General features: G+C 31.6%; 1 protein-coding gene across 1 annotated transcript; it reads right to left on the reverse strand.

Annotated features, from left to right (window-relative positions):
- Positions 1-6,339: 6,339 nt before the first annotated feature.
- On the reverse strand, positions 6,340-8,378 carry LOC111890620 (cytochrome P450 Tp9025). Its single transcript, XM_023886721.3, has 2 exons — positions 7,461-8,378; positions 6,340-7,142 (listed from the first exon to the last, which is right to left on the reverse strand). Exons 1-2 carry the CDS (start codon positions 8,340-8,342, stop codon positions 6,525-6,527), a joined length of 1,500 nt encoding a protein of 499 aa, XP_023742489.1. The 5' UTR covers positions 8,343-8,378; the 3' UTR covers positions 6,340-6,524.
- Positions 8,379-13,394: the final 5,016 nt, after the last annotated feature.

Genomic DNA, 13,394 nt, shown 5'->3' on the forward strand with positions numbered 1-13,394 from the left:
GGATGTAAAAAAAACTACCTTTCTTAATGTAAAGTTGGCACAAGATGTCTATATGAAACAACCTGAAGGTTTTGTACAATCAAAATATCCTATTAAGGTGTGCAAGCTTGATAATTCTATTTCTGGGCTCAAACAAGCATGTTATAGCTGGAACATCTATTTTGATGAGAAATTCAAACAAATATATTTTCTAAAGAAACAAAGATGAGAAATGTGTATATGTTAGAGCTAGTGGGAGCATTGTAGTCTTCTTTGTATTGTATGTTGATGACATACTACTCATAAGATGCGATAACCCAACACTACAAAGTGTAAAAACATGGCTTGAGTAATGTTTTGATATGAAGGACAAGGGAGATGTCATGTACATACTTAGTATAAAGATCTATATGGATAGATCTAAGTGATTAATTCGACTAAGACAAAGTACATACTTGGTATAAAGATATATAGATAGATCTAAGCCTTTAATTGAGATGATCTAAAGTACACAATTAGATAAGATCTTGAAGAAATACAAGATGCAAGATTCTAAGGAAGACCTTGTGCTTATGCAACATGGCCTAATAATAATTAAGACTCAATGTATAGTACTAGTGAAGTAGTGGATATGATAATTCGGGTCTCATATGCATATTCTATAAGATCAATCATGTATGCCATTATATGTACTAGGCCTGATGTCTTGTGTACTTTGAGTATGACGAGTTATTATCATGCTAACCCAAGTGAAAGTCATTGCATCACAGTAAAGAAAATCATGAAGTATCTTAGGAGGACTACAGATATGTTCTTGGTCTTTAGTGGTAAGGAAGCAATAAGTATAAAGGATTATAAAGATGCAAGTTCCCAAACTAATAGAGATGATTCTTTATCTTAGTTTGGATTCATGTTCTTGATGACTGGTGGAGCAGTGACTTGGAGGTGTTACAAGAAAGAGACCATATCGGATTCAAAGAGAGTGTCAAAGTATATTGAAGATAATGAAGCTACAAAAGAAGCTTTGTGCCTAAAGACGTTCATCGGCGATCTAGGTTTTGTTCCATGCATAGTTGATCCTATTGAGATCTTCTATGACAATGAGGGTGCGGTCACTTTGGCTAAAGAACCCTGACAACACAATTGTATAAAACATATACTCATAAAGTACCACTAAATTAGAATGCTCATGGAAGACAAAGATATCATAATAACTCGTGTATCATCGAAAGAAAACCATGTTGATCCGTCCACCAAACTATTGTCCCACATTATGCATGATGTTCGTGCTAGATCGAAAGGAATTAGATTTTTTAGTGAGTGGGTTTGATTATGTAGTTTATATTTTGATATTTTGGAACTAATACAAATTGTATTTTATCTACTTTGGTAAGTATTTTTTGAAGTTTTAATAATAAGCTAAATGCTACCATTTATATTAATATATTTTTGTGTTCGCTTTTACATGTATTGAACAACTTCCATAATATTAATATATTCAAGCCCCCACAGGCGGTCCTACATTTGAAAGTAAGTATTGATTTAAGACTGTCATGGAGTGTTGGTAGATTGTTCATGGAGTTGAACATTGCATAGATATTGTGACCAATACTCATGAGTAGTTGAAATAAAGATTTTGAATAATGGGATAACCCGCACTTAGACATTAATATGTGGATAATGTTATGAGTGACACTTAGATGATAATATTTCATATTCTTCAAATAAAGTTGCATGCAGTTTTGTTCTACAATCTGTTATGTTTTGGTTTTTGCCCAACATTTTTTGTAATTAGCAGCCATACTAGGATTGACCATATTTGACATTAAAAATAGAGAAATCCTATGTATTCAAAGTTTATTTTTTCCTTCCTCCATAACATGGGAATTCGATATCTATGGGGCCCTCGATGATTTGTTGTTGACAAATGAATGCTTGGCTAAGCTAAGGCATAGTTGGTTAGATCAACAATCGGTTTGATAAGTTTGTCATAAATCCAAATCAGGAAACATAATCTTGAACATTGATACTGACTCGTTATCCATGACTCAGGTTCATATAAATATCTTGAAGAGCGAAGGAATATGAAATCACTAGTCTAATGGTTGTGTTATATTGCAAGGTTGCAATAAGTACAATAGTTAAATTGAATTGTACACTTACTATCTATTATTAGTGAATATTGGGCCATATTATTGTTGGTGACTTGTACAAGTGGTAGCTGTTGAAAAATAGTGCCCACAATCACAACAAGTCGGTAATATCATTATTAATGACATTGTCCTTGTAGGTTACATCCAAGGATAGTAGTGACCAATTATAGACAAGATAAATATAGGGATATAGTTTGTAAATTAATTATATAAATTACTAATTAATAGAAACATATAGAATTAAATGGGTCAAAATGTAAATATTTGAAATTCAAATCTTCTAGATATACACTTTCCTAATAGATAATTACTTGGTGGAGATGTTATTGTCTAATAAGGACTCCTAGGTCTCCCATATAATTAGAGGGTATAATATCCAAAAGCATACACTTCATATCATATGTTTTCTAACTTCAAACCCTAAAGAAATTAGACTCTTCTATTATTTCCCTAAAACCCTAAAAACCCTGAAGGGTCTGACGTATCTCCTTACTGTTGCAACGCGTCCGGCAAGCATATTCGTAATTTATTTAATGGTTTGATTCCATAAGTGTCATGGTTGGTCTACTGCTTCTTGAGTGCGATCACAGAAGAGGAATTACACGTTGGGTTCTCATCCATCAGATCAACTGGCGAGAAAGAAAAAATCAAAGTCGACGAAAGTAAGTTTCTTTTTCCTTCTTTTTAGTTGTTTTTGTTGCATTGATTGGTTTTAACATGGATCTATCTTTTAAGTTATGAGTTAAGTTTCAGTTTTATTGTTTCTAATGTTTACGTGTTTGTGGATTAAATTACCCCCATAACTCCATAGCATTCTCTTTTGAAAGTATAAGTTTACCCTTGTATTTATTTAGAAAACTAGATCCTTCCCCATCAAACATTAAAGGTGTTAGCCCTCTACATCTACCATTACGTTTTCATTGTCATTTTTTACAAAGTGTAGGCCCCTCCTAGTCTCAACTAAGTACAAGTACACCGATTGTTTAATATCTTTCTTTGACTTGAAATTTTAACCAGCTTTGAATATTCTTGTATAAATAATGCCCAATGAGCAAGTTTTTGGTTTCAGAATGTCATTTATCATCTTTCTTCTTAAATCTTTAACAATCCCTGCTAACTCAAATATATCGTTGTGCAAAAACTGTAGGTAATTTTTGTATGTTTTGTTAGGTAATTTTATTGGTTGGTCAAGACTTGGGAATTGTAGTTGTTGGTCAACGACAGTATCAAGTTGTTTGTATGTCTACTTCTATATCATCAACAACTTTATCATCCACCATACGATCATCTAATTCAACATCAAACTAGTAATACACATCAATTTTATGAAAAGGAGATCATCGACATTGTTAACAATACGATCGTTCTCAATGTTAACAATAAGATCATCCACATTCTTTACAATATGATCATTCAATTCAACATCAAACTGGTAATACTCATCAATGTTAAGAAAAAAGGATCATCGATATTGTTGACAATAGATCATCCTCAGTGATAACAATAAGATCATATGCATTCTTAACAACATGGTCATCACTATTGCCACGTATTGGATTATCAGCATTTCCAACTATTGTGACCTCAACATTGTTTCTTATATCATCATCAACAACCACTTGATTAGATCTAAACCAAAATTAGATCCATATGACACCATTTTCATACAAGAAAATTGTGTTTTAGCGTAAGATTGAGAATAAGGGACTTTCATATCCAACTTTCAACTATAAACCCCAACTTTTTTCTTATTAAGTTTAGGGGATGGATATAGCTTATCATTTATGTCTTCTAGCAACAATTTCAAATCACCAAGAAGTATGTGTGAACTTGTGTATTCTCATGATATACACATAAATTACTTTCTTTTTAGGAACATATATGATAAAAAATTTGAGTGATTATAGATCATTCGGAATAGGTATCATGTCATAGTCTAATGTTGTTTTAGGTATAAAAATATGGTAGTACATTGTTTTCTCATTTTATACCCTAACTCTTGAAGCATGATGTTTAGCTGATGAACTGAGAAGACATCAATGTCCACGAAATCCACCTAGTTGACTATGTCATCAACATAACACCTATCGGGGAACTTTATGAACATTCCACAATGATGAATCCTCAAGGTGAAGTAATTGTCTATTGCTTATGCATAAACCAAATAAACACACGAGTTTGGTTTTTGCTACATAAACTTACCATACTCACATCAGTTTTCAATGACCCCGAGCGTAGACTCCACAACATCAAAACCATTTCTATACATAAACCCTAACATTGTAATCTTTTTATTGTTTAGAGGTATTGATTGAAGTGTTGGTAAGAGAGAAAAACATGGTTTTTTGGGGAGGGATTATAACACTTAGCAATTAAGGGCATATTTTTTATGAAATTTAATCTAATTGAAGGACAACGTAGCAGTACTAGTAACAGGTAAAAAGAGATAAGTGTCATCATGTGAGGTGTATGGTGTGGGAAGAAAACGACCAAAATTAGACGGCCAGTTAGAAATGGACCAAACGTGAATTTTTTGGAAGCCACATGCACAGTTTCTAAAATGTTGTCTATTTATAACCAATCTAAAGTCAACATTAACATATATGATATATAAACCAGGGTCGACCCATGGGGAGTTCAAAGTATGTCTACGAATATGGCCCACAAAATCATAGGGCTGAAAATGTTACATATATATATATATATATATATATATATATATATATATATATATATATATATATATATATATATATTAGCCTATGTTATCTAGCCTATATGAATTTAGGTTAACATATTTTACTTAGTTATTAGGAGCGACGCATCATACAAGCACTGAGCAGGAAACTCTAAAACTTGGGAAAAAACACCTTGATTTCTTTGTTTGTTGATTACACTTATGTGTGGGGGATAGATAAATGATGGCTAGTGAGTTGCCTCCAATCCTTGATAGCAACAGTCTCATTGTTTGTTTAAAATCACATGATTTCAGAAGCAAATCAAAGTTTGAGTTCTTACAATCTTATTTATTTCTTCTTGAAAACCAAAAGCAAAAATCCTACAATCTTCTTAAAAATCATTTTTTAGTCCTTACAATCATACATTTGTTCTTGTTTCTCAAAAATAGGATTTTAGAAGCTCCAAATTCAATCAGGCTCAAGGTTTCAATATCATTAGGTACAAGGAGTTTATGATTTTACATTATTTTTTTCTCGTTCGTGTTTTTTTATTTTAATTTTTGACTTTTTGGTTTTTCAAGGATAAATCAGTTGCGAAAATTAGAAGGAGCTATGTTAGAAGATAATCAATTTTTGATTTTTTGTTTTTCTTTCTTTTTATGAATTGTATTTCTTATAAGTTTTGAAGTAAATTAGTTTTTGTTTTCTTTTATTCATTCCAGTTCCTATTCACTCAAGTTCAGAAGCATTTGAACGACAATAATATAATTTTTTAGATATTCTATGTTTTAGGACCTATTTTTTATCCTTCGTTACTAGAGGGTGTAAAATGAGGCATCAAACAAGGGAAATATCAATTATGGTTGTATTTTTAAAATTTAGATTCAAAAGATAAATGAGTGACAATGAAAATCATCATATTTGTGGGTTTCTTGATACTTGTTCACTTAAATCAAGATTAACGTCATTTTTATTTTTATTTGTATGAGTAAAAAAAGATTACTTTACTTGATACTTTATGATTAATCATAATTAATGCATGGTGTTCTATATTTTTGAACCACTAATCAAAATTATGAGAATTTCTTGATTTTTCTATGAATAATCACTATTCTCATATTTACTGATTTTTTTTCTTAGGTTTAGCAATAATCACCAACGTACTTTTGTTGAATTGTTTATTATAGCATTTCAGTTCTGTTTCTTCCTATAACGTCATTGTATTTTGATAAATCGAGATCGAGTACAATGCTGTAATTGAATATATTTTTAAAAGTACAATGGGTTGATATAAAAATAAAAATAATAGTACAACATTGTAATAGTAAAATGCTGTAAAATTGTTTTGCTTAAGTCTTTGGATTTTAAAGTTTTATGACATATGTTTTGTTAAATTGCACAAACCTCCAAAATCTCACGGTTGGACAACATACAAACAATAGACCAAATCTATCCTATATATATCCATATTATATGACAAGTTTTGGACACATATTTTGCATCGTTTAAAATGGCCGCAAATCAGAACATAACACACAAACTTCAGACTTTATTTAAGTTTATCCACCACCTCCATTCAAAGCCTAATGTTATCGCTACACAATAGTAACAAGCAAACATGCAATACGTACTAAACGTACATAAATATAAATATTGGTCGGTTTCTTCTTCAAGGCTAAATGACCTTTACTCTTTCTTGTTTGTAACACATTGCTCATGAAAACGGAATAAAAACAGTCGGGATTACCTCCAAGGAAGATTTCTTAATTGCAGTGACTCCATGACTCTCAGTCATGTCAATATCTTTAGGGGTCATTCCATTAGGAAGTTCCCAGTTGAAGTGGAATAGCAATCTAGCAAGAGTGAGCTCAATAGAGACCAAACCAAAAGCAATCCCAGGACAAATTCTCCTTCCTCCTCCAAACGGGATATACTCAGGGCTTGTACCGAAGAAATCATACGAAGTCTTCTCAAATCTCTCTGGTTTGAAGGTTTCTGGATCATCCCAATACTCGGGATCAGTTCCGCATGCAAGACCATTAACAATTACTTTCATTTTCTTCGGGATATCATAACCACCAACTTGACACTGCTCCATACATTCCCTTGGGAGTAATAATGGAATAGTAATGTGAAGCCTTAGTGTTTCTTTGATTATGTGTTTAAGGTAAACCAAACCATTCAATTCACTCTCTAGCACTGTTTTTTTTCCCTTGAATACTTCTCTCACTTCAGCTTGTGCCTTCTTCATCACATCAGGGTTTTTCATTAACTCTGTCATTGCCCATTCAATTGTCACAACACTTGTATCAGTGCCTCCGATAAGCATATTCTGCAGTAGTTAAAAAAATTATTTAGACACGTTTACAAGATAATCAGATACTCATTATACGTCATTCAATTTATGCTATATTTAATAACCTTGATATCATAATATGTGTATATAAAAGCAACAACACACTTGGGCCAAATAATGAATTAATATTACGTGAGTGTTCACTATCAATAACCACTTACTAAAAAAGTATTCCAGTACTTAATTTGCAGCAAAACATTATTAAAATGTCATAGATATATAGTGGCGTTAGTATATAATATAATTATAAAGTCATGATATATAATCCACCACATGTACGGATTATGGACATACCAGAAAGATGGCCTTGATATTGTTGTCCGTGACCGGGAACCGAAGACCACCACGCTCTTTGATGTTGAAAAGAACGTCAACGAGATCATCTTCCGTAGGTCCAGTTGTTTGTCTTTTGATTCTACGATCCTCAAATATTTCGTTGAAGATTTTATCAAGAGTCTCGTGAATATGATTCAAAGTCGATTTCATTCCAGAAATGACTGAAAGAAAGCTTAACTTAGGAAACAGGTCTGCAATATAAAACCCACTCGATAGTGCCACCACTTGTTCCACCAACTCGATCAATACGTCCTGTTGTCTGCAGTTATTCCCAAACAAACACTTGCACACCACAGTATTATTCATATACATAACCCTTTGACGTATATGTACAGGCTTTCCAACGCTGGATTGAACGACCTCCGTGAAACGATCGATCTCTTCAGCTCGAAAACCCATGAAGGATTGGACTTTTTTGACACTTAAGAGTTCCATGGTGACAATCTTCTTCATTTGTCTCCAGTAATCACTGTAACGACCAAAAGCGATGTCGATGCCTCCATACAACAGAATATCGGCAAGAAGTGCATATGGTCTGCTTGCAAGAGCGAGGTCGTTGGTTTTTAGCACTTCTTCAGCTAACTTTGGGGAAGAGACGACGATCATGGAGATCTGGCCGAGTTGCAGGCTCATGATGGGGCCATATTTCTTGGACAAGTTGCGGAAAGCTCGATGTGGCAGTTCTAGACCAATCTGATGGAGGTTTCCGATGATGGGTAGTGTTGGTGGGCCTGGTGGCAGGTTTAGAGCTTTCGAACCCTTGGGTTTTCTGATGAATATGAAGTAAACGGAGATAATGAAAGAGAAAGCAATGAGGACGATGGTCATATCGATGACCATTGTTACTCAAGGAGTGGTGCAAGAGAAGACGGGTAAGCTCCGCATTATATATATATATATATATATATATATATATATATATATATATATATATATATATATATATATATATATATATATATATATATATATATATGAAGTTCTAATTTTTAACATGGAGCAGCGCTACATTGACTTTTCAACGTAATTCTATAATTAGATTTATAATTTTATATATACCCTAGTTCCACTCAAATGAAAAAGAGTAAACTACACGAGAGGTCCTATGGTTTAGGGTAATTTATACGTTTGGTCCTTAACTTGTTTTTTTAACTCTGAAGGTCCCTACTGTTTGTTTTTTATACGCATTTGGTCCCTGTTTTACCTAAAAATACGATTTTTCACTTGATTTTTTTAATTTATTTAAATAAACACACCTCAACCCCACCTCATCACCTTACCTTACTTACTTCATCATTTTTCCCTATTTAAATAATAGTTTTTTTAGGTAAGACATGAACCAAACGTGTAACAAAAACAAAAAATAAGGACTTTTCGAGTTAAAAAAATAAGTTAAAGAACAAACATGCAAATTACCCAAACTATAGAGACCATTCGTGTAATTTACTCAATGAAAAACTCATGTTTGAGTGCGACAAAAGGAGCTTCTTTATGAAATTTATTTATGGCTTACGTTAAAACAAAAATATTATAGAAATAATTTAATATTAATAGAATATAAAAATAAATAAAGTTTGTATAAATAAAAGAGTGAAATGAACTGGAGTGGAGCAATGACGTAAGACTACTTTCTCCTTCACTCTTCTTTTCTTCCGGTATCCACTGATCATTATAACAATTTCTTTTTATAATCTTTATGCTTGTGTTTCATCTCTATATATTATTTGTTTATAGATTTTTTTATTATTTATGTTTATTTTTATATTTTATATAATATTTTTTATTTTTTTATAATTGTTCATCAATTTTATTTGGATATTTTATCAAACAATACATTTTATTCAGTACAAAGCAGTGAACAGAATAGAATAGTGAAATTGTTATTTTTAACAGGCAACACAGTCAGGCAAATACATAATCAAACAATACGATTTCAGTTAGAAATAGATGCGGTCAAAGCTTCAGACCCAATCAAACCCTAACTGAATCAGATTTGTTTCGATCAGTAACTATTAAACAGTTATTTAACTTTTCTAATAACTTTTTTTTTCTTTTGACGAACTTATTTGACTCAATAAATATTTAATCAACTTTTATGTGGATGTTCAGTATTTTATATGGTATGGAGCAGTGTGTAAAAGTAAGAGATATTTAACCCAATGAGGCAATAAACATTAGTGACCACCAAGGTTTCGAAAATCGGATCGGATGTCGAACAGGTCGTTTAACCAGTTTAATGGTTCATTTGGTCCAACCGGTTGGACCTTTCTTAAAAACTATTTATTGAATGGTTCCCAGTGTAACACGTCTCAAAGTCTGTTTTCTGTTTTCCATACATGGGTAACTAATTTCAAAAATATGGAAATAACAACGAATTTCAAAATTTTAATTTTTAAAATTACATTTTCTTAAGAAAAAATAAAGTTTTCTTTACAAATAGTTTGAAATTTTGAAGTTTTTTAAGTAGTTTCGAAAATTCATATATAATTCAAAATTTATCTAATTCGGATATTTCAAACATATTCATGATTTTCAAATTTGTTCTTTGTACTTTTAGGTTGAATTATGATTTTTTTATAATTTTCTAACTTCTTCATTACTTTCAAACAAAAACTAGTTTTTTGTGTCAATATACGTTGAATTGGTATTAATAGAGAGAACAAAAGAGAAAAAACGATCATCTTCAATGAAGTTTTGAAAAAAAAAATTTATGATAGAGAAAATGATTAAGAGAGAAAAAGAGAAAAAAGAAAAGATATTTATGTGGTGGAGATGTATGGAAGTATTGTCTTTTATTTTTATCTCTTATCTAGTTATTCTTTGTATTTTGGTTTTTATTATCATCATCGCATATTAAGATGGTGGACGTCTTTGGCAAAAGTAGCTATTAGTTGGCGTTTAGTTCGTTTGAATCTTTTGAAATGAGAAAGAACTAGTGAGTTGCTATTTCCATTTCGGCGGAAGATTTAACTTGCGTAACTATGATATAATAGTCTTGTGGTTAAAGTGTAAAATCAAAAAAATATAGGGACGAAACATTACAATACATTGTGAGGGGTGTGGAGGGCGTAATCCATAAGTTTTCTATTAGGTAGGGATGGTTTTTGTAATTTTTTAAACATATGGACTGTTTTTATAAAAAAAAACACACAATGGCCTTTTTAATTCTGTAGGAATAATTTTTGTAATTTATTTTCTATACAAACATCATTTCTATATAACAAAATACATAGGAACCTTTTCTATAAATTACCAAGACAATTTTGTAATTTATTTTCTACATACATAGCAAATTCCAAAAGTGACATATAAGCAATAAAAGTTTATGTTGGAAATACGTCGCTAAAGTCCAAGACCGACATATTAGCAACGAAATAGTAAAGGAATCAACGATGACTTAGCAACACAGTTTGCCGCAACACTTTGGGGAATCATGTGGCTTCCCTTGCAAATATGTCTTTATTTATTGCGTTGATTAATTGTAAATGGATTGTTTTTCTGTTATTAATCACAACTAGATTATGACCCGCATTAAACGTGGGGAATATAAATTAAATACATATCATATTAACATGTGGCTTTGTCTTAGGTTGAATTTTAATTAAAAAAAAATGTTAGTTAGATTTATTTTTAGAGTTTTTAACCAAACTTATTAGATAAAAATATTTAATATTTATATTAGAGCGATTTGGTTTTTTAATACAGTAATTTTTAACATAAATGATCTATGTGACTTGTGTTTTATCACAACATAATGCGACTTCTTGATTAAAACATGTTGTGTAGTAGCTTTATGAATTGACTTTGTTCGGTATACCAACCCTCATGGAAGCTCATATGGCTCTTTTCATATTGGTCTTGTAAAACCAAAAGCAACAATAAGTTGTTACATGTACCAGCAACATTAAATTCTGCAAAGAAATTTGATAAACATTACAAATAAAGTGAATTGTCATAACCATAAACATCAAATTCAGACATTGTAATTTGGTCGATTTCAAAGTTTTTTTCTTTATAAAAATTAAAATATGATTTTTCAGGCTACACCCAATCACATATACATATCTTCCGATCAAATAAATTATTACAAAAAAACATGTTATGAACAAAAATATAATATTAGTTTCATAATTTGTAAAGGTTAACACTAATAAATAATAATGAACTTTCACAAATCTTGCATTTTGGTCACTACATCCAACTAACAAATGAAATTCAGTTTAGATGATTTATTCAAGAAGTGCATCCATGATTTCTTCTACTGAATTTTGGAAAATGTAAAGACCTACTGAGAAAAAAGGTTGGGGACCACGACCCAACTCGCCGAGTTGGATGAACAACTCGTTGAGTCCCCCTTGGTCTAAATCCATTCAGTTACTTCCAATCGAGTTTTATGCTTCCAAACCATAGATCCGGTGCCCTAGGACTAAGTTACCATGTAAAGTTGCTAACTTTACGTTCATGCATGGTGTCATGAAGCTAGAAACACCAAAACTAAGCTATATAAGAGGTCTAGGGCATGGGGGAAGGGCCAAGGCTGGATAAAGTTGACAACTTTAAGCCCCATAAGCTCATGAGTGCCTAGATCTGAAGTCACAGCTTCATGATACACTCAAATCCCGAAAATGACTTCAATATGGCCCAAAAGTGACAACATACTACCCTAAATGACGATCTAAGTAATATAAAGCCAAGGTATCAAGTTTATACCTCAAATGAGTCAGAAATGCAGCTCAAACTCTGGATCTATTATCTTCCTCTTGAATCCCCAAGCTTCTCCTTCCTTCTCAAGCTTCAAAATCACAAAGAACACACAACAATGGATCAAAAACACTCAAAAGGGATTAGGGTTTCATGGCTAGGGTTTGGGGTGATGGAGGCTGCAAATGAGGCCAACCTTTGGAGGTTAAGGTGTTTAAATAAGGTGCAAAACCCTGAAAATAAGGGTTTCACTCTGGTAGTCCTACTCGTCAAGTTGAGGCTCTCAACTCGTCGAGTAGACTACAAGTCCTGCGTCCAAATTCCATCCCTACTCGACGAGTTTGAGGCCTCCAACTCGTCGATTCCCTTTGCAAAAATGAATAATTTGATTTAAATTACATACCAGGATCCATGCGTTACAGTATAATTTTGTTTCTATAACTAAATGAATGAAACTAATATGCTTAAAGTAGATTGATTAATTTTTTTCATGACCTTTCAGCAAGAACACAGTAATAATAAATAATAAAAACATAGTAAATGCAAGAAATTGAAGAAGCATAAGGATAGCAGAGTAAAGTAAGAGCTTGAAAAAAAAGAATTGGAGACGAAGATTGCTCAAAAAGAACATTGTACATCATAGGACTCAATCCAAAATAGTAAGATCTATAACCACTTCAGTGTAATCGTATATATAGGGTGTTTTTGAATATGGAAATTATTATCTTCTAAAAATAATTAGGATCCTAAGATATCATTCTGGAGATTTTCGGCTATTCATCTGGAAAAAAAGAAAGATGTCAGCTCTATTAATTCAAAACTTCAAATTAATTGACTTTCTTATTTAATCAATTTTAAAATTTAAACAATTATCTCAAATTGATTCATTTTATGTGGGATATACTAGAAGATAAATTATGAATAATGTTGACTTTAATTTTGACTCTTAAATATTTTGTTGATTTAATGGGATTAGATTAGATTTTATAGGTTAATAACTTAATTATTGATATGCTTAATAAATAAAAAATAAAATATAAACGGGTTTGAATTTGGAAATCAAAAACTATAAATAAGGGAGTTAAATTAGGAACAATATTAATTAGAGAAACTGATATCATGTATATAAATAGAATGATATGTTTCAATTGATAAAATAATTACTGAATTTAAAGATTCTATAATTATTAC

Source organism: Lactuca sativa, chromosome 7 (assembly GCF_002870075.4).
Source record: "Lactuca sativa cultivar Salinas chromosome 7, Lsat_Salinas_v11, whole genome shotgun sequence".
Lineage (NCBI taxonomy): Eukaryota > Viridiplantae > Streptophyta > Magnoliopsida > Asterales > Asteraceae > Lactuca > Lactuca sativa.